General features: G+C 46.5%; 1 protein-coding gene across 1 annotated transcript in view; it reads right to left on the minus strand.

Moving 5' to 3' along the window:
* The window catches only part of IQSEC3 (IQ motif and Sec7 domain ArfGEF 3), a 224,071-nt gene extending 201,332 nt beyond the window's left edge, over positions 1-22,739 (minus strand). The window contains exon 1 of the mRNA XM_084811717.1: positions 22,201-22,739. Coding sequence (XP_084667843.1) covers positions 22,201-22,739 — 539 coding nt within the window. The remainder of the gene's footprint in view (positions 1-22,200) is intronic.
* Positions 22,740-23,162: the final 423 nt, after the last annotated feature.

Here is a 23,162-nt window from a genome sequence, read left to right on the forward strand (position 1 = left end):
TTCTTTAGACTTATGAGTAACAAAAAAGCCCCTTTGTCAAGGCTGGCCCAAGACATTTTGCTGCCTGATACAAAGAACAAGATGATGCCCCCTCCCATGCCGTGCACAAAAGCCAACTGGACTGGCAGATGAATCTGTCTTCAACACTGAGGATGGGACAGCATCTTCCATGGCACCTGAAAGTTGCAGGGTAACTTAGGGGACGCAGGACAGGTTTTTTAAAATTACTTTATTTATATATTGCATTTCTAGACTGTCCCATAGCCAAAGCTCTCTGGGTGGTTCACAGAAATTAAAACATTAAATACAATATAAGAAAGTGTAAAAGCCATTTACAAAAAAGCATACAGACAATATACACAAACAGCATTGAACTAAAAACAACATTGAACTATCAGTCATAACTAAAGACACATCCAGGACCGATTAAAACTCATCATGTGCTGCCAAATGCCTGGGAAAAGAGATAGGTCTTAACCTGGTGCCAAAAAGATAATAATGTTGGCACCAGGCGGACCTCAGCAGGGAGCTTGTTCCACAGATGGGGGGCCACCAGTGAGAAGGCCCTCTCCCTTGTTGCTGCCTTCCGAGCTTCCCTTGGAGGAGGCACTCAGAGGAGGTCCTTAGATGCTGAATGTAGTGTACGGGTAGGTTCATTTCGGGAGAGATGTGCCATCAGGTATTGTGGTCCTAAGCCGTGTAGGGCTTTATAGGTTAAAACCAGCACCTTGAATTAAGCTCGGAAGCATATAGGCAGCCAGTGCAGGCAGGCCACAGTCGGTCTTACCTTCTGGTCCCTGTTAGCAATCTGGCTGCTGCATCCTGCACGAGCTGCAGCTTCCAAACTGTCTTCAAAGGCAGCCCCGCATAGAGGTTGCATGGCACACAGCTCTCTCCTCTAATATCTTGCTGCCACCTCCTAGCATCTGGTGCCTGAGGCAACTGCTTCACTCTGCCCAACGATAGGGTTGGCCCTGCCCTGCGTAGTATACAAAGAGCCAGCAGCCTCTAACCCACATTTCACTGCACATTCTGACTGCTCAGCGGGCACCTTTCCAGTTATTTAGCAAGCATCCAACGATGCACTAGGTGCTGTACAATAAAGAAAACTGAAGAGTCCCTGCTTATGGCTTACAAATCTGCCATACATGATCTTTCCATTTTCTTTACTTGTTCTTCCTATTCTTCTCTGCCTGTGGCCTGAGTAAAGATTACAGAATAGAGATAATTTTATAACAAATCAAAGAATTTTTTCCCATCTGTTGCACCGAGAACATTTCTTTCTGCTTTCTCTAATGGCTTTTCCTCCCCAAAGGGAAAATAAAAGGAGAGTTCTTATCAGAGATAAGGAGAAATAAACCATCATGCTGAGAAGAAGGGGAGAAACCAAGAAGGGAAACCACAATGCGAGGCAGACAAAACACCAGGCAAACCCCAAAGTAAAAAATAATGAAACGGAGACAGCAAAGTGAGCAAAAAGTTCTGTGGCAGCGGTGGCAGGCATCAGACGGGCAAGCAGACAGTGGCGGCCTCCTCTTATGCTTCTTGAAAGGCACATTCTGTCCCAGAATGAGGAGTGTATTCCAGCCAGCCACAAATGACTATGTCCAAGTTGAATTTTTATTTTTAATCACCAGATAGATGACGAGCAACTCTGCCTAGCAGTAATTCTCATCATGCCACAGCTAGAAGTACATTTCTGAATAACTGTGGCTAAATCTGACCATGAACAAATGTAATTCTGGACATGGTGTGTGAACAATTGTTTATAATCACTATGGTATAACTGTGTGTGGGCAGTGTCTCTCTTTATGACATAAATAGAGGATGAACAGTTTATATACTATAATGTTACAAAGTGTGTGTGTGTGTGTGTTAGAGAAAGTGAGAAGCAAGAGCTGGACTGATTTTTCAAAACCCAATTATGGCACCATATAACTTAGGCTATCGCACAAGTTACACAGCAGCAAACCCAGGTTTGCCATAAAGATTATACCCAGCAGAGAGCTACATCCAGTCCCAGCTCCTTGATTATTGCACCTGTATGGTACACATGAGTTTTAAACCTGTGGTTGTCTCATTCGCAGTTTGTATTTTAGGTGCACGCACCAAAAAATCTTAGGGGTACACTTCAGAAAAGTGCAATGTATGAAGAGGCTCTAAGTTCTATAGAGAGAGTGTCATGCTCCAATGGGACATCTTAAAAAGCTATACTGCAGCTACATTTACAAGTGCAAGGATAACTCCTATTATTTGCAGACAGGCAGGACCTGGCAGGACTAGAACCAAGAAACCAAAGATCTGCCCATTGTTTGTCCTATGTGTTGAGCCACCAGAGCTACACAGGTTGGAGTGTCCACTGGGTGATATAGTGAGTGACCTCAAGCTCCACAACAGTGTCAACCATTCGGGCTGGCCATTGATTCCCCCTGACCTGAAAGAACTGTAAAGGTTTCCAGATCAGACTACAGCTTTCCCTGGGCACCAACACTATCTACTGTACCTGCCTCCTAGCTTCTGACTTATGCTCTGTGACTCCTGGCTCCTGATGTTTGGTTCCAGGCTCCTCCTGGCTCTGGCTTTACTCCTGCCCACATCCTAACACTGACAAAAAGCATAAAGTACTGCTCCAATCAAGAGGATTGGACCAGCAATGCCAATAATTGCTTGCCTTAACTATCGTGCTGGATACATATTCTTCAGGCTGGTCATAAACATGTTGGTGTCTACCCACTGTACCATAAATGCATAATGCACACAAATTTGGTGCAGAATGCAGCATCCAGAGAATCTCCACTTGAGAGAGAGAGAGAGAGAGAGAGAGAGTGCACGCGCACGCGCACGAGCACAAAAGTGGTCTTGAAAGTGCCTGGGCAGTGCTTAGTGATATATCAAACGTCGGAAGGTGGGATGAGAGCTGAATAGAATTTCCAGTGGCCAGTGAGAAGAGCATCACTTAATTATTTATCCTTCTCCAAGGCTAACTATACAGAATAAGTAATGCAAAAGTGAGTAAATAGATCCAAATGTTAGTCATTATACGTTACACTGATGAATTAGCTAATTTAATCAAATATGGATTAGCCTGGGAAGAGCTATAGCAGGGCTGAGGAACCTCTGGCTGGCCCTCCAGATGTTGTCAGACTCTGATTCCCATCAACATGAGCCACTCTGACCAATGATGAGGGATTATGGGACATCTGGAGGGTCAGAGGTCCCCCCATGCCTGGCCTTACACTTGGCATCCCAAATGTCCCAGATTCAAGTCCTAGCATCCCCTGTTTAAAGTGATCTCAGGTAGCAGGCTGGGAAAGGCTTCTGCCCAATTCCTTGAGAGCTGCTGTCAGTCAGGGTAGATGGTACTCAGCTAGATTGCTCGATGATCCAGCTGGAAGAGCTGTAGCTCACTGGTAGGGTTAGGGATGTATGGGTGGTGCAAAATCCATCTGCATTTTGCAGATTGTCAGGTGCCATTTGTTCTGTCGTCCGCTCATTGACTGAACTGGATTTTTCCCAGTTGCCCAAAATCGCTCCTGTGCAAATTCGCACTTGTGAAGATGCGCAAATCTCCCAAATACACATTTTCATGCTTTAGCCTATGGGGGAAATGTGCATTTTCAGTGGGTGTTTAAAAAAACAACAACATATTTTTCTATGACTAAATGTGTGTAAAATTCTGCAAAGTTTAAAAAACCTGGTCCGCAAGCCCGCGGAATCAATGCAACTCAGGTCCACAAGTCCTCAGAATCCCTGGGGTTGGATTCATAGAAATCCAAACTCATTTGATTCTGTTGTGGATTTCTCCAACATCCCTAGGTAGAGTACATGCCTTGAATGCAGAAGGTCTCAGGTTCAACCCATGGTATCTCCAGATAGGACTGGGAACAAATCCTCTCTGAGACCCTTAGAGATATGCCGATAGGCAGTGTAAAGACTACTGAGTGAGATGAACCAATGGTCTGACCTGATATAAGGCAGTTTCCTCAGTTTAAAGGCAGTTGTGTGTAAGATCATACGACTTTGTCATTGATTTGGTATGAAGCAGCTGCATAAATTCAGCTGTGACTCTCCCTTGCCAGCATTTTTAAAGGGAATGTGGTCCTCCCATTTTGGATACCATTATGCCATCCCATCATCACCAACTATGGAAACCAGGCCTACTTTTTTCTAATGATTTCATGAAGAGGCAGCACACAATTTTTCACAAAGGATTTTGTTTGATCATTGTTAAAAGCTTTTACAAAATAAAAAACACACACGCTGCCAAGAAAAAGAAGTCGCCAGTTAAGAAACATACAGATATGGATATAGATATAGATACCGTTTCAAATCAATCCAAAATATGTATTTATTTACAGTATTTGTATACCACTCCACATCCAAAGATGTTGGACCTGGGAACAGCTAACAGGATAATGAGTAAAAACACATGTTAACATAGTTTAATTTAAAAAGATAGAGAGTGCTGATAAAATCAAGTTTGATAAACCATGGTTGGTCACTCGAGGAAGCCTTCCTGAAATAGCAATGTTTTCAGGAGGCATCGAAATCAACACAACATTGGCGCCTACCTGACCTCCAAAGGCAGGGAGTTCCATTGGAAGGGGGCCACCACACTGAAGGCTCTTTTCCAGGTGGACTCCAATCAGGCCATGGGTCCATGTGGAACCACCAGGAACATTTACTACTACTATTGTTATTGTTGTTATTATCATTTTCATCATCATCATTATTACTAATATTATATTTGTAAAATGATGACTTTGACTGTGACTTCTCCAGTGTGGTTCTCCAATATTTCTCCAGTGCAATATAACAACACATACATACACAGAGAATAAAACAGACAGCAGCAGTAAAATCACTACAGTTGCAGCACAGAAAGCACAATAAAGATTATTCCTCCCAATCCTTCAAGGACTCCCCAGAGAGCCTGGTTTTAGCCAGATGGCAAAATATATTATGTTTTACCATATTATTGTATTTTATGGTTTTAAGTTTTGTTTTCCGAACCACCCAGAGAGCTTCAGCTAATGGGCGGTATAGAAATGCAATAAATCAATCAAATCAATATTTTAAAAAGGCCACTTTTTATTTTATTAAAATATTTCTTGGATACCTTTCAGGGCAGAAGCCCTCCCAAGGCAGCACACAACTAATAGAAACATGTGATATGATATTGTGATTCAGGGCATTACCTCACCCTGATGTGAGGTAATGCCCTGAATAAACCACATAAAACACATAAAACCGATACAATATTAAGAGCGATAAGAACACAATAAAAACAGCAATATAGACTTACAGTTATCTGATTAAATTAGTTTCTATCATACCATCCTTTAACTTGTTTCCCTTGCCCCTCAACAATACACCATATTACAGCTGCACTCCCACACACTCTCCTTTTTCTTTTTTAGCCAAGGCCGAATTTGGATGCTTCTACATTTTAGGAACACCCACCCTAGCATCTATTAACAGTTACTGGACAAAATGGGCTAAATTAGACATCGTAAGAGACACGTTTCCCTGACTTGCCTCACATCTCAGTGTGAGGTAATGCCCTGAATCACAATATCATACCACAAATTTCTATTAGATGTTAAGAGGGATAAAAAGACATGGAGAAACAGCAGCTCTGTGTCACGTGCGTCATGTTAAGCCCTAATAATAGTTTGTAATTAGCATGAGGCAATAACAAGTCAGCCGGAGCCACCCTTAGACAATATCCAATCATAATCTTAATTGTCTCCAGCGCTTCTTCCCAATAAACCCTGACAATCCAATCAGGTTTTGCTTTATACCATTTCTAAGCATTAATCGATTGCCCCACTGCTCATCAGAAAGCCATCCTCTTTCGCACTGGTGGATCTTGCATGCCAGGACTCTGTTAGGCAAGATAGCAAAATGGTACCAGTGTCTGTAAATATCAAGCTCAAACAATTTGGGAGGCAACATACTTCATTCAGAGGATATCTAAGGGCAATGTCCAAAATGTTTCACCAAAAAGGGAACTTCCACCTGAATTCCACCAAATGCTCAACATGCCTATTTAGTGTTGGTGCTAGAGATGTACGAATCCCCTTACCTGCATTCCACGGGGGTCCACCGGGGGGGGCAATCTGTTCCTCCCCCCGGAATCCTCGGCAGGGGGAGGCGATCCGTTCCTCCCCCCGGAATCCTCGGCAGGGGGAGGCGATCCGTTCCTCCCCCCGGAATCCTCGGCAGGGGGAGGCGATCCGTTCCTCCCCCCGGAATCCTCGGCAGGGGGAGGCGATCCGTTCCTCCCCCCGGAATCCTCGGCAGGGGGAGGCGATCCGTTCCTCCCCCCGGAATCCTCGGCAGGGGGAGGCGATCCGTTCCTCCCCCCGGAATCCTCGGCAGGGGGAGGCGATCCGTTCCTCCCCCCGGAATCCTCGGCAGGGGGAGGCGATCCGTTCCTCCCCCCGGAATCCGTCCAGGCTAGCTCCGCTTCGACCCTGCGGAGAAAGTCGATACGGCCAACAGCCATTGCCGTGCCATATCTCTGTGTAAGTCAGTCCCCCGGACGCAAATGGCATAGTGGGCGGCATTTGCAGCCATAAAGCTGGTCGATTAGCCTAAGTGCAGCCATTTACGTCCGCATTTAGGCTAATCGACCAGCTTTACAGCCACAAATGGTGTCCGCTACCTTCCCTACCATCTGCTCCCATCGGTAGTACATGCCCTGGTCTCCTCTCGTTTAGACTACTGTAATGCACTCTATGTGGGGTTACCCTTGAAGACAGTTCGGAAGCTGCAGCTGGTACAGAACGCGGCAGCTTGCCTGATTACAGGCAGCCGCCGGTGAGATCACATCACTCCAGTGCTGAAGGAGTTGCACTGGTTACCAGTTGTTTTCTGGGCCAAATTCAAGGTGTTGGTTTTGACCTTTAAAACCCTATATGGTTCCAGCCCAGCCTATCTTAAGGAGCGCCTCCAGCAACACCAGACAGGCCGCTTAACAAGATCAACCTCGGATGGCCTTCTCTCTGTCCCATCAGCCAGGACAGCTAGACTGGCGGGGATGAGGGAGAGGGCCTTCTCTGTGGTGGCCCCTGCTCTGTGGAACTCCCTCCCTAGGGAACTCCCCATGCCCCCTCTTTAACGAGCTTCCACTGTGCATTAAAAACATGGTTGTTCAGGCAGGCATTTGGGGTGGGTTAGGGTATTTTAGAAAATGTTTTTATTGTAGAATTTTATTGTTTTAAACTGTTTTATTGTATGCTTGTACATCGTCCAGAGTGGCTGGGTGACCAGCCAGATAGGCATTTAATAAATTTAATAAATAAATAAATAAATAAATGAAATTTGTGCCCCTGTTTTTGGCCGTGATAGGCTACGCAAATATTTGCGTAGCCTATCTCATGAACAGGGACACAAATGGCCGACGTGGACAGGGATCCAACCCTAACGGATCCCGCAGGGAGGTGGAGGTGAGTGATCCGCCATGGACTCCGGGAGGGCGGATTCTTTAGAATCCAGTGCCATTGGAGTCCGTGGCGGAATTCTCTACCATCCCTACTTGGTGCTCTAGAAATAAATATGGCTGTGTACTAGCAGAAAACTCATTATCCGAGTGCTGATCCTTATGTAGTCCAAACACCACCATCCACGCACAAGAGGGAGGCATCCAGTGGAGACTGGTGACTCCGATTTTGGTGGGGCCGTGAATCCACTCTGAGTTTCAGTCAGAACCAGCTAGAACTTCTAAAGGAGCTATCCAAGATGCTGCACCTATTTTGGGGATAGGGTTCAGAACCTTCAATAGCTCCTTTAGAGTTCCAGATGGTTCTGACTAAAACCTAGAATGGATTCACTGCCCCAGTGGAATCGGGGCCTCCACTGGAGGTATCAGCAGGCTTGGGGCAACCTTTGAGGAAATACAAAGGTGGGGGGGATCCTATCAGGGGAGGAACCAAATCCAGCCTAATGAGGACCGAGCATGCTCCGTGTGCATGGAATGCTGACTGACTATTGGGAAGAGAAAAACTGAAACCTGGGAATAGAATGGAGTATTTTGAAAGAGGGCACAACTGACTGGCTGGCTGGAACACTGAACACTCCATGCTGCGAGTCGCTGCAAGGGGCGGGGGGAATTAGTCACTACAACTAAGAATTAAGTCACTAAAACTAGAAAAATAAAATAAAATAAAATAGAGGCAGTTATTGCAGCGCCGCTTTGAAAACATTGGTAACATGGCTGCAGTGACACAAAGCTGTAAAGCAAACATATATTTGGCTTGCTGTTCCCGGGAATCCCAGGAGAAAGCATTCCCACTCTCAAGCAGAAAGCAAGGATGTTGGCGTCCCCATCCCAAGACCCACACAAGAAAACATCAGTGACCCAGGGGGATGCTGGGTCATGCAGTAACAGCCGGTGGCATCAGCCCCTTTGCTCAATTTGGGGCATTGTCTTTTAAGCCATCAAGGTGGGTCAGTAATTTCTGTGGAGTGTGAAATGCCTCCTGAGGAATCTGTATAACAACCAAGTAGCAATGGTAAGAACAGACCACGGAACAATGGACTGGTTTAAGAGTGGGAAAGGAGTACAGCAGGGTTGTATACTCTCACTCTACCTATTCAACCTGTATGCAGAACATATCATGCGATGTGCTGGGCTTGATGAAACCAAGGCTGGAGTTAATATCGCTGGAAGAAACATTAACAATCTCAGATATGCAGATGATACCATTTTGATGGCTGAAAGCGAGGAGGAGCTGAGGAACCTCATGACAAAAGTGAAAGAAGAAAGTGCAAAAGCTGGGTTGCAGTTCAACCTCAAAAAAACCAAGATTATGGCAACCAGCTTGATTGATAACTGGTAAATAGAGGGAGAAAACGTGGAGGCAGTGACAGACTTTGTCTTTCTAGGCGCAAAGATTACTGCAGATGCTGACTGCAGCCAGGAAATCAGAAGATGTTTATTTCTTGGGAGGACAGCAATGACAAATCTTGATAAAATAGTGAAGAGCAGAGACATCACACTGACAACAAAGGTCCGCATAGTTAAAGCAATGGTATTCCCCATAGTAACCTATGGCTGCGAGAGCTGGACCATAAGGAAGGCTGAGCGAAGGAAGATAGATGCTTTTGAACTGTGGTGCTGGAGGAAAATTCTGAGAGTGCCTTGGACTGCAAGAAGATCAAACCAATCCATACTCCAGGAAATCAAGCCAGACTGCTCACTTGAGGGAAGGATATGAAAGGCAAAACTGAAGTACTTTGGCCACATAATGAGAAGACAGGACACCCTGGAGAAGATGCTGATGCTAGGGAAAGTGGAAGGCAAAAGGAAGAGGGGCCGACCAAGGGCAAGATGGATGGATGATATTCTGGAGGTGACGGACTCAACCTTGGGGGAGCTGGGGGTGGCGGCGGCCGACAGGAAGCTCTGGTGTGGGCTGGTCCACGAAATCACGAAGAGTCGGAAGCGACTGACCAAATAAACAGCAACAAATGAATCCATTCTGGGTTTCAGTCAGAACCAACCAGAACTCTAAAGGAGCTATCTAAGGTTTCAGCACCTTGCATAGCTCCTTTAGAGTTCTGGCTGGTTCTGACTGAAACCTAGAATGGATTCACAGCCCCACCAAAATCAGAGCCACCTGCCTCCACTGGGTAGGGGCATGCAGAAGCGACTAAGTGCACTACCTCCCTTGCACTCGTCACTTCCGCTTTCAGCGAACAACTCAGGAATAGCACGCTCCTGGCCGAATGTGGAAGCGGATGAGTGGTGAAAACCAGCCTCGCTCACTCCTGCACACTCGCAAACAACCCATGGCTTGTTTGATGGTGCAAGCCAGGAGAGTTTGTGGACAGAGTGAGTAAAGCCATTATGGCTCCTTTACTGGAGCACCATCTCTAGGCAACGTCACATGTTGCACTGTTTCCCACACCAAGATGCAGCCTCTGTGGCTTTGATTTCACAGGACCCCTTTGCCCGGCATTCATTTCTCAGCTGAAATTTCACGGGAATCTCGTACCTTAGCCAGGGATCCTTTGTCCCTCTGCCTGGCATTTCTCATGGTATCTATGCCACTATTGCTTTGCCAGGCTAGAATGATTCCTGGGCTCCAGGACAAATGTATGTGGCACAAATTTGATTATTCACTTCATGCCACGCAATTCCTCTTCCTGTCAGTTGGGGAAGGCTGAATCTGTCAATGCCCATTTCTCTCAGTTTCTCATTTTTTTAAATCTTAGGTTCAATTCATCTCAAACTCTGAGAGTTTCTCCAGTCATAAATTTGATTTGTCCTATACTTTGAGGATTTTTTAAAAAGTTTGCATGAACATTCATAAGCATTTTTTTGTGCACATTTCTCCTTGTACATGCATTTTTGTATGCATTTTTGCCTGATCTACACATATTTTGCAAGCAATTTTCCTAATGTAATGTTTTTGATTGGAGAACTCTATTGCACAATTTGGAGAAGTATGAATTTCAAAGGATAAATGTTTCAGTTCACATAGTGGGTTGAAAGTGCAAAATTGGGTTCTTGCACTAATATCTTCCCCGTCCTTATTCTCAATGCAGTGTTAGTTAAGACTATGACATATTTATCTAATATATTTATATCCCACTTTTCCTCCAAGTAAAGCAACACACATGATTCTCCCCAGCATGACTTCCTCACAACAGCTCTGAGAGGTAGGTTAGCCTGAGAGACAGTGACTAGTCCAAGATCACCCAGCAAACTTTATGGCAGAGTGGAGATTTGAACTGAGTCCAAGTCTGACACCCTAACTACTACATAACCTGATTACCCACAGGACCAGTTGATTCAGGTAACTGAGTAAATAGGTCCAATGTGATCATAATATAATCCTGATGCAGGACAAACACAATGAACTCAGACAACAAGGAGTTCTAGATAACAGAGCTCTATTCTCCTCTGGACCTATGAACAGGCAGTGTGCATCCATCTTCCACACCTTTGTACCTTTGTAGGATAAGTTCTAATGTTAAAAGACAGACATTTTTAAAAGCTGCTTTACTGGAGGGCTGAAATGAATTTGCTACCAAAAGGTATCCTCAAAACTCTCCTCTGCAAATCTTGATCTTGAATACTTGAATATTTGAAATCCCATAATACTTGATTTCAGTATTTGGTAAATGAATATTGATGTGTTGTGGCACCTAGTATTTGGCACCATTTAGGAGCTGACATTTAATAGTATCTCATTTATTTCCCCTTCATGGATCACTGCCTTGTTGTGGCGAAGGGGCTTGCGTAACTCAGTGAAGCCATAAGCTATGCCGTGCAGGGCCACCCAAGACGGACAGGTCATGGTGGAGAGTTCTGACAAAATGTGGTCCACTGGAGAAGGAAATGGCAACCCACTCCAGTACTCCTGCCAAGAAAACCCCATGGAACGTATCACAAGGCTAAAAGATATGACGCTGGAAGATGAGCCCCTCAGGTCAGAAGGTGTCCAATATACTACTGGGGAAGAGCAGAGGGAATTTCCAAGTAGCGCCAGAAAGAGTGAAGCGGCTGGGCAAAAGCCAAAAGGACACTGTGCTGTGGATGTGTCTGGTGGTGAAAAGAAAATCCGATGCTGTAAAGAACAGTATTGTTTAGGAACCTGGAATGTCAGATCAATGAATCAAGGTAAGCTGGAGGTGGTCAAATGTGAGATGGCAAGATTGGACATTGACATCTTGGGAGTCAGTGAACTAAAATGGACAAGCACGGGTGAATTTAATTCAGGTGACCATCATATCTACTACTGTGGGCAAGAATCCCTTAGAAGAAATGGAGTAGCACTCATAGACAACAAAAGGGTGGGAAAAGCAGTACTGGGGTACTGCTGGGAAAGATTGAAGGCAAAAGGAGAAAGGGACGGCAGAGGATGAGATGGCTAGATAGCATCACCGATGCAATGAATATGAACTTGAGCACACTCCGGGAGAGAGCAGAGGACAGGAAGGCCTAGCATGCTATGGTCCATGGGCTCACGAAGAGTCGGACACGACTTAATGACTGAACAACAACAACATCATTTATTTTCTATTTGATATGCAATAGTGTTAGGATTTGACAGCCCTGGATGGAGGACATGCAATGGATTTCATATTAGATGCTTGCCAATATGATCAAGAGATGACAGCACCTTGAGCACTTGAGTCTGAAATGCTGAGGTTAAAGGTTGATATTTAAAATGCAAAGGCAGATTTTAAATTCAGAATTTCACATCCAAGAGATGAGTAGTGAAACTGGAAATGTTGGTAAATTTTGGATATTTGCACATATTCATTTCAGTTCTATAGTGTCCTTTAGATGTTACAGCATGGGTGTGGGAGCTGCTTCTCCATAGAGTCATTCTGCTGCACTGCTCTAATATTTTAAGGTCCACCAGAAGGTAGGGGTGCAACCTCACAGGTATTTGCCTCTCCTGATTGAGATCAGGGTCAATAATCATGTGATGAGGACTTGATGTCAGGGTTGGATCAGAGCCCATAGAGCCCCAAAGCAGTTCTGATTCTGAGGAAGAGATAGAAAACGTGGGAGAGGAGCCCACTCGCTCTTCAGAGGTGCAGCCAGAGGGAGAGCCCCTCTCTGCTCACATTCCTGAGAGTGACAGTGACCCTGGCAGGGAGAGGGAGGGACAACTGGAGCTTCTGGATGTGAGGCGCCAGCGCAGGGACAAGCAGGAGGTTGTGTGTGCTGAGAGGAGGCGTTGATTCTGGCTACTTGAGGATTTCAGAAGGCAGCTAGGGTGCTCCTGACACCTGCATGGTTGGCCCTGCTAGTAGTGCAGTGGCCTTTAAGCATTACGGTAGCACCAAGGCATGCCACCGTTGAACATCTACGTTCCTGTGATCAATGCATTTCAAATGTGCTTTGTTCCCTGCTACTGTCCATGGTGCTGAACCTTCATCCTATGTCAGCTATCCCCTCCCAGACTAAATATCTGTTAAAAGAGTGTCACTCATAGGGGCTGCATATCTGGATGGGAGAATATGATTTTACATTCCAGGGTGCATGATGGGATCATGAAGAGGGTACATCACCACAGGGAGGAAATCCAGCATGCAAATAAACATGTCATTTCATGATTTGCATGGCTGCCATTCTTTTCAGGGCATCATCCAGTGCTGGCTGGTGGCTCCGATGTCTGTGGGGTGGTGAACCCACTCTGGGTTTCAGTCAGAACCAACTCCACACCTCAGATAGCTCCTTTAGGGTTCTGACTAGTTCTGACTGAAACCCGGAGCAGATTCATCGCCCCACTGGCATCAGAGCCACCAGCCTCCACTGGCAACATCACTGGGTAAGTCAAGAGGATAAAGCCTCAGAGATCGTGACTGAATCTAAGGACAAACACTGGTGCGGAATAAGCTCACTCATGCATTCCTTATCCTCAGCATGGTCACCACTGCCCCCCTTTAAATCAAATCACTCATGATTCCAAGAATCCAGGATCATTGCCTCACAGTGCAATGAACAAATATAACCAAAATTATGTTAACATGACTAATAGCCCACAATATCTACTCTAATTTAATGCCTACTGAACGTAATGGCATGGGGTTGTGTAATGATTTTATCTCAGGGAAAATTCATTGTATAAAAGAACTAATGCATAGAATTTTTCTTCTTCAAATGGCGAACAGCACTTCATGCAAATGCAATTTTTCTGTCTGAAACTTACATAATTGTGCTTATTGAACTAAAAAAATAAAATAAAGCATAATGGCCTCAACCCTTAACAAAAGACCAAAGGTTCCACATTTAGCTTTTTGTTCACATCTTGCCTGCACTATATGCAACAAATATAAGTAAAGATAAACATAAGCTACAGCTGAGGGGCAAACCGCATGTTACACACAAATGTGTTGTATTCCCTGGCCTCAGTCCCCCTCTGGCTCAAAGAAAGACTCAGAGGGAGAAGAGGAGACACTCTCCATTATTCCAGGACCCTTCAGACTTTCAGAGGATGTGGCTTTACAGAACTCCTCAGACTCCTTGGGTACTTACCCCAATGTAGTCTTCATCATCCCTATGCCAAAGGTCTGAACAGCTACAGAATTGTGCATTGGCCCTCAGAGGGAAGAGGGTTAACAACTTGTCCAGATCAGTCAGCCTTCACTGAGAAGGCCTCTGTATGTTGCTGAGACAACAGGCCTCCTTGGGTGAGTTCCAGCTAGCACCTGCTACAGGGATCTGTCCAAGGTCCTGACAGGCCTTCCCTTCCCTTGCCTGTAGTGATCCCACATAGCCTGATGCTCTATCAGACATGACCCTGCCCTTCCAGTAAGTGCCACTGCTTCAAATCAGCCTTCCCTGACATCCTTGAGCCAAGATAAGACAGTACAAAATGCAAGTAATGAAGCCCCAACATTAAAAAAAAAAAAACAGTGAGAAGCAGCCTTGGAAGACTATGGTTAATCTTTCCCTGCTAAGCATTTTCTGCTCTGAACCACACCATCCCATGGTAATTATATATCTGGAGCCCCACAGGGAAGAATTTGTGCTGGCAGAGAAAGGAGTAAAGTTTCAACACCTGGAAAGTATGGCTGGGCAAAATTTGTGGAGGGGTTGACTTTGGTTTATTGGCTTTTTCCATCACAACAAATACCCATGGGAAAACAGAGAAAGAAATCCAAATGAAAAATTCAGCAGGCTTTACTACGGTGCAAATGCTACACACAGAGATGCCAAATCCATATGAAACTGTAAAAAAAAAATCAGCACTCACTACATTGTATTTACATGAGTTGTTGCTCCTGTTTCACAAATGAATCCATGATTCTTCAGAATCAGTTTTCATTCCTGGTAATGGAAGTTTACTTCAGATATAAAACAGGCCATATAATTATATTTTCCTGGGCCAGTTTTAGTAGGTGAAGGAGGATGCAAGGGTTTGATGTACACAGACTTCTCATCTCAGCTAGTCAATGCCTCTTTTCCTCTAGGACCAACATGGCAACAGGACCAGGGAACAAGAAAATTAAATAGCTGTGGGCCTTAGAGGCTAAACGGAACTATAGTGGGATTTATTTCCAAATAGACATACACGTGATTTGACTATGAACAGTGCAACCCAATAAATGTTTAGCAGGAGTAAGCCCCACTACGTTCAGTGGGGCTTTCTCCCAGGTAAGTGTGCACAGGATTGCAGCTTAAGGCTGTGATCCTAGCAACACTTACATGGGAGTAAATGTCATTGAACTCTGTGGGAGTTATTGAAGAAACTTGCGTAGGGTTGCACTGCACTTCAGTGGAGGCTGGTGGCTTCAATGTCAGTGGGGCAATGAATCTGCTCCGGGTTTCAGCCAGAACCAGTCAGAACTCTAAGAGAGCTATCCACTCTGTCTCCTTTAGAGTTCCGACTGGTTCTGACTGAAACCCGGAGCTGATTCACTGTCGCACTGGCATTCAGGCCACTGGCCTCCACTGCTGCACATTACCCAATCCCTAAGATCCCAAGGTGTAACCTTAAGGCAGCTGATGAACCTAAGCAGGCCCAGACCTGATCAGTGCCTGTATCTTTTCCAAGTAACACACAGTGTTCCATGGCTACAGAGCATCTCAGTTCTCATTGTGCTTTTCTTTTCTTTTTTGCCTTCTTTGGCGTTTAAAAACATTTTTATTTTGTTAAACCCTGGGGTTTTCCCAAGCATGTGGATACCTCTCTCTTGTCTCTCAGTGGCCCCATTTTGTCTCTGTTTCTGTCAGCACTCACCACCCAAAATATGCTATTAGAAGGAGTGATAGGCCTGTGTTTTTTAACAGTTCCCCACCCCGTAAAAAAATAATACAGCAGATGCTCTTAAAATACATTTCCCTCTGTCTTATTTGCAGTTTAAACTTGAATATATTTTAGAGTGGGCCTTTGAACCATTCTGTGATCTTACCTGCCTCCCTTACAAACACACACACACACTTAAGACCATACGGACAAAAAAAAGAGCCATGCTGGATCAGACCAAGGGTCCATCTAGTCTAGCATTCTGTTTACGCAGTGGCCAACCAACTGTCAACCGGGAACCCACAAGCAGGGCATAAGCGCAACAGCACCCTCCCACCCATGTTCCCCAGCAACTGGAGTACATAGGAATACTGCCTCTGTTACTGGAGGTAGCACATAGCCATCAGGACTAGTAGTCATTGACAGCCTTCTCCTCCAGGGATTTGTCTAACCCCCTATTAAAGCCATTCAAATTGGTGGCCATCACTACATCCTGTGGTAGCGAGTTCCATAGTTTACCTATGCACTGTGTGAAGAACTTCCTTTTCTTTGTCCTGAATCTCCCACCAATCAGCTGCATGGGATGACCCCACTGGATTCTACCATTATGAGAGAGGAAGTAAAATGTCTGCATATCCACATTCTCCACATCAAGCATTATTCTGTACACCTCTGTCATGTCTCACCCTCCTTTTTCCCAAACTAAACTTAAATCCCTAAGCCTTCCCTCCAAACCCTGAAAGCCTGAAGTGATGCTCCTGAAATCACCATCTCTCAGCACCAGCCCTTCCTTGCATCTGTAGCATGAGGATAATGATACTAGGTAGCAGCTCCAGGTTTGTGAGGACCCTTGGGCAAGGCACCCTCCATGGGCCCCCTCCCTCAGGGAGTCCACCTTCTCGCCACCATTGTCACCAGCTGGTCTTGCTGCTCGTCCTCTTTGGCATCATCGCTGCCACTTGCTTTCTTGGCAGGCTGTGAGCCAGGGAGCAAGTAGGCAGCAGCATCTGATGCTCTTCCTTACCACCACCACCTTTGCCTGGGCCAGAGCGAGAGGCAAGTGAACAGGCAGGTTGTAATGGTGCAGAGGAAGAGGATGTCCAGGGGGCTCTTGTCAGTGAGCCTCTGCTGGGGTGTGAGCCTTCAGCAAATGCCCAACCATGCCTACCCTTGACACTGGGGCTGATAATGCTGACCACTGTTATAGGGGTGTTAAAAGAATCACTGAGACCGTACTGGTGAATTGCCTTGAACACTCTTAAGTGCTATATACAGGGTGACCCAAAAGTGTGTATACAGTTGTTTAGAATGCTGATGGGAAGGGGAGAGAATTTTCAGTCTTCCAGTACTGCTTTAGAATCCACTTTCTTTGTTCTTGACTCAAGTTCACTGTCATCATTCACAATATCAGTAAAAAAAAAATAACTAAAACACTAAACAACTGTATACCTATGTACTTAAGGGCCTCACTCCCCTCACTCTGTACACTTCACTGATTTAACTGTCACTCCCTGTCACTCACTCTTCTGAACTGTAATTCTGACTCCACCCACACATCTTCTCCTCACACATTCTCTCCCCCTCCCATCAACATTCTAAACAGCTGTATACCTACTTTGGGGCCACTCTGTATAAGTGCTATGCATTATTATTTACACCGGCCCATCTGCCTGCAATGCTGGCATTGCATCCCTTTGATGCCGGCATAGTGGTACTGACTGGCCCTGCACTGGCCCAGCAGTCAGTATTCTCCATCCTCAGTCACGATTTGGGCCAGACAGAAGGCACATTAAATAATTCAAATTAGCAGTGTTTTATTTGTGCTAAGCATGAGGGCCTGGAATGCTTAATACTAGCTTTCACAGGCCACCCACAAGTGACATCTTGTAAATGAGGGTGCTGATTCTTTAATCCACAAAGGGCTCGGATTCCTATCCAGGCTGTCCATCTACCTGGGAACACCATCCTAGGGGCTTTTACTTCCAAGTGTGAGTCCATGGAGGGAATCCTGCCTGAACATGAAGGCAACCAAATGCAAGCATGTTTAGGGTAAGGAGTTTAATTCTTCACTTGCTATAATTCCATAATAAAGAAAGGTCCAGAGGGAAGAGGCTGGTGGCTCCAACATTAGTGGGGCGGTAAATCCACTCCAGGTTTCAGTCAGAACCAGTCAGAACTCTAAAGGAGCCATCCAAGGTGCTTTGCACTGACATCGGAGCCACCACCCTCCTCTGCTTGTACTGTGTCAGACCATTGGCTCATCTAGCCCAGTACTGTTGACACTGACCGGCAGCATCTCTCCAGGTTTTCAGGCAGAATCCTTTCCTATCCCTACCTGGAGATGCCAGGGATCGAACCTGGGACTTTCTGCATGCAAAGTATGTGCTCTCCCACTGACCTCTACCCTTTGTTTCCTGCTGCAGTGTAGCCACAAGCCTCTAAGTAAGAGGCAATTCTCTGTAGCTAAGTGAAAATCAACTGGGGATAACCGTGAGCCATATCCAGCATAGCAGATGGAAACCTTCCCATCTAGAGTTTAATGGAGTAGGAAACATATAACTGCAGCAAACAAGATGAGTCCATGCCACAAAAAACAGGGTCGGAAAGTGCAGCCTGATCCACAAACTTGGATGCATAAATGGTCCAACACTGAGAAAGGGGGCCTCTCCCCAGATTAACGTCCCAAACCATTAAGGTAATTATAATGGGATGCCCTTATGGGGGCCAACTCACAAAGCAACATTAACAAGGGGGAGACTGGGCCTATCAGAGTAGTGGATCCAATTCTCTGGAATGTTTTCCTGGGAGAACTTCATCAGTGCTCATCCTTATTGCTTTTAGACACCACCCCCATCGAGTAGCAGAGGCACGCTTCCCTTCTTGTTTAATCATGCGCACATACACACACACACACACACACACACCATAGGACTGGGATTTTTAGCTTGTTCCCTATTTCTGCTGTTTATGATGCTGTTTCATTACAGCTCCAGTATTATATAATAATAATGCAAATTATTATTATTATTAATGCAAATTAATAATGATGATGGTGATGATGCCTTGGTTTCAAGAAGAGTGGGAAATCTTTCAAATGTGGATCTAGGCCACTTTCACCTCACTGAATTCTCTGAGTAAGACCCAGTTCCTAAGAGTTGGTTCAGTAGTGCATTAAGTATGTTTGATGAGGCAAGCCAAGAGCGACACCAGAGAAGTTTCACAAAAGATGGCAATGTACTGGCACTGCAACACACCGATGCCCCTCACAAATGGAAAGAACTGGATTGGGCAAGCAGCCATCCTCAGGACACCTGCTCGGAAGCAGCCCCCACTGAAAACAATGGGACCATCTTCTGAGCAAAGATGACCGAGACAGAGATACAGACCTCTTCAAAAAGCAATTTGGGTTCAGTGCTTTGGGGAATCCAGCCCAAGGACACAAACCATGAGGAAATTCTCCTGCACAAGCCCCATGGGAAATGGCTTAAGACTGTGCAGGAGAATTCCACAGGAGGTTATGCCCAAAGTTAAGTAAATGCCTTCTTATCAGGCCATCGCAGCATCCATAAAATGCTTATCTTCATCATATCTATTCTTCACCAGGATGTGTGATCTTTAGCAGAGGATGCAAGAAGCACAAAAAGAAGAAAGTCAGTGACACAGCAGACGGGGTTAATCCAGATCTTATGGGGTCCAGAACAGCATCCTCAACAGCACTTCAGCTGGCCTTCAAAGCAGATTGGTTCCCAAATGATATCATAATAAAGAGAGGCCTTTGAGTGGTCCTTGAGATGAGAGTACATACATATAAATGCACTGAAATGAACAGTCTTGAGAGCTTCTGCAGTTCTGCTACAAAATAATGTATTTGCAAGGCTGTACAACGGTGTACTTATCCCTTTGGAGGGAGGGGGGTTAATCACTCCAGCCCTCTTCCATCCATACATGACAGTCACGCACTATAAGAGCTCAGCTTACATGTTTTAGGAAGTGGCCATTTTTCTGTCCTGATTATCATTCCATTCAAGAAATTGGGAGTTTGGGCTCAGATATTTTCATAAGATATTTTCGCAAGAACCTACTACAGCAATTAGGGCTTAAAATACGACAGTGAGATGACTAGAATTTCAAAGAAACAAGATGGGTAGGGATATTTTGCTCACAGATGAGTTTGCCTGTACCTTGCTTCATAGTAAACTATTTTTTTCCTTGCCACTCACTCTGCCCCCGCCAGTGCAAAATGACTGCATAAAAGACCAGTTATAACCCTGACATCACAGAGTAGTGTCCAGGAGAATATTTGACAGAGTGTCCGAAACCGGTAGAAGATCTTTCAAGATTAAGTTCAAGTACATGGAGACAAAGAAAAGTCTTCAGGATGAATCTGCTACAGCTTGCATTGCACAAATGATTTGCTTTGACTAAACTACGGAATAAAATAGGAGGCTATTTTAATCCCGCAGAGCAAATATGGTGCCGGGGCCAGCTAGTGCCATGGCCCTGAACAATTCCTTCTATGTACATTTGGGTAAAAACTAATATGCCATTTCCCTCCGTGTCTGCAAAAAATAAATACATAAAAGCCTATACAGGAAAGAGATATCCAGGTTCATGCATTGAAACCTACTCCACATTTTGTCTAGTGACGTATGTGAGAAATTAGACTCAGATGAAAGGGAAATCTTGCCAATACTATGTTTGTAAGGCTGGTTTTGTTGCATAAACCTGCCAGGGTGTTGTTGCTTTTAATACATTTCTGACATGCATAGTTTTTACTGGTGCCTGCCAGATGTTTTGGACTGCAATGTTATTGCTGACCATTGGCCATGCTGGCTGAGGATGATGGAAGATGAAGCCCAAAATATCTGGAGAGCGCCAGGTTAGGGAATGCTGATGTAGCACCACTGAATTCTGTTTCACTACTTCGGATTTGCAGCAACCATATATGAAAGAGCCCCTACAGCTTCTTTCTGAAGAAAACATGGGCCCAATCCTGCAAGCATTTACTACCCAACAAAGCATTTTTTACAATGAAATGCATGAGGAAAGTTTTAACCTTCAAATTACAAGCTGCTAGTAGCAAAAGTCTAGTTATTGCCTGGGAAAATATGTATTTTACATTCCATAAACACACACACCCATCATGTGTTATTCTTTCTCTGACAAATCTCACTGAGAGACAAATTGGCCAGCTCTCCAAATGGCATACAGTTTCTCAGCTCTATTGCTCCCAGCTAAGAAACTAGCCCCATATTTCAACCAACCATCCCATATTCTAATGAAGAGCAAAGACAGAATTCTTACTACAAGCAGGAGAGATGGAGGACACAAGAAACCAACACTTTCTTTCTAGTCTGAAAAGTGGCCTGTGGGCCTCAGTTTTCACCAGTGCCCTTAAAGTCAAAGCTCGAGGCTAGAATTTAAAAATTAAACTTTATTTCTACATCCTTGAAGTGCCCACAAGTGAATATTTATTCTTATCTCTCCCCTGTACTACAGTAACTCTGGCTTCCACCACCCACATTTGCAAGGAGGATAATGCAATCTTACCTACTAAAAAATACCTAAGAGAGACAGGTAAAAGATTTCTAGCTAGATGTGTTTACAAAGTGCCTAGCCCATTAAATTCACTTTATGCACAACCCAGAAAAACATAATTCCCCAGTACTACTTTAGAACATCCATTGCAGCACAGTGGAGCTCTCACATATATACCAAAAAGGAAACCCTTTAGAATAATTCTTCATCACTTCAGAACCTGGGAGTCACCCAAGCATACTATAAGCCCACAGGCAAAAGAAATCTGCATCACAAATAATATAACAATAAGATTTGGTGTCAATAGTAGTAAACATCTGTCATGTTTTCATACCGTATCATTAATGGAAGGTGAAATGCTAGTTGTATAATGGCAGCTATCACATTGAGAGAGAGAGAGAGAGAGCACTGCACAGATCAAATGATTGCACAAAAGCAAAATGATTGCACAAAAGCTGCCACCATGCTCTTTCTCTCCCTTGCAAATCTTCCTGTTCTGCTGTGGTTCATCACAAACACATGGACTAGAGGGGGGAAACAACCAAGGCATGTCAAGAGGAGGAGGAGGAGAAGGAAGAGGAACAAGAGGAGGAGGTTGTGATTTAAAAAAAAAAAAAAAATGTTTCAGCCAACACAGTAGTACTGAGAAAGCAAGCTTGGGAAGCAGGGAGCGACTGTGGCTCGCCTGGGCAGCAGTTTCCTCCTCCGTGCCCCGACGGAGACGCGCCGGCGAAGGGATTTCCCCGCCCGCCCACTCGATGGGAATGCAGGGGTGGGAGGCAGGACGCGGGAGGGAGGGTAGATCCCTGTTCCTGGAGAGGGACCTGGGGATCGTGTGATTGCCCCCCCCCCCCGCGCGCGCTCGCCCTCCGGCCTGGCCACCGGGCCACCTCCCGCCCAGCCGCCTCTCCAGCCCCGCCCCAGCCAGCCGGCCCCGACTTACTCCGGTCTCCTGCCCAGGACGCCTGTGCCGATGGCCTGGGGGCTTCTGTGCGGGAGGAGGGCCGGGCAGCCGCTCCTCTCCCTGCCGTCCTTCTCGTGGTGGTGCTGGTGGGCTGGCAGCGCGGGGTGCTGGTGCGGGCCGGGCGTCCGGCTGCCGCTGGGGCCGGCCTGAGCCTGGGGCGGCGGCGGCGGCGGCTGGAGCGCCGGGAGCTGTTGGTGGTGCTGACGCGGCTCCTGCTTCTGGGGCTGCGCCTCCGGCGGCGGCGGCGGCGGCGGCTGGCCCTGCGGAGGACCCGGGCAAGGCGGCGGGGGAGCGGGGAGCCTCGCTGGCGGCGGCGGCGGCGGCGCCGGGTCCGGGTCCGGCGGCGCGCGCTGCCGGCGGAGGCTGCGGTTCTCGGCGCTCAGCTCGTCCAGGCGCCGCTCCAGCTCGTCGATGCGCTGGCGCTGCGTGTGGATGAGGCTCTGCTGGTTCTGCACGATGGCCGTGAGCTCCTTCAGGTAGAGCACGGCGCGCACCGGGTTCTCCAGCAGGCTCTCCATGCCCCGCGGCCGGGCACGGCGCCTGCTGCGCCTCGCCTCGCCTCGCCTCGCCTCGCCTCGCAGGGGGCTCGGCCGGCGGGCAGAGGGGCTCCGGCTCCGGCTCCGGCTCGGCGCGCCTTCGCTGCCGCCCGCTCGCCCGCCTGGGCGCACACGCGAGCCCTGCACACGCAGCCCGGGCGGCGGGCGCCAGGCTCGCGTCCTTCGCGTCATGCCCGCGCGGGGCGGGGCGAGGGCGAGGATCCGCCCCTTCGCCGGGAGAGACCGCGCCCCCCCGCCGGCTGTGCGTGGGGAGGGAGGGGGAAAGGCCGGGGCTCTCCCCCTGCGAAAGAGACGGGGGGGCCTGCCAAGGCGGCGCGGGGGGAGGGGAGGGGGAGAAGGCAGAGCGAGGGAAGGGAAGCGGGGAGGCAAACTGGGAGGGGGAGA

This window comes from Heloderma suspectum, chromosome 7, assembly GCF_057233095.1.
Source record: "Heloderma suspectum isolate Gila_16-S chromosome 7, 16-S_ref, whole genome shotgun sequence".
Classification (NCBI taxonomy): Eukaryota; Metazoa; Chordata; class Lepidosauria; order Squamata; family Helodermatidae; genus Heloderma; species Heloderma suspectum.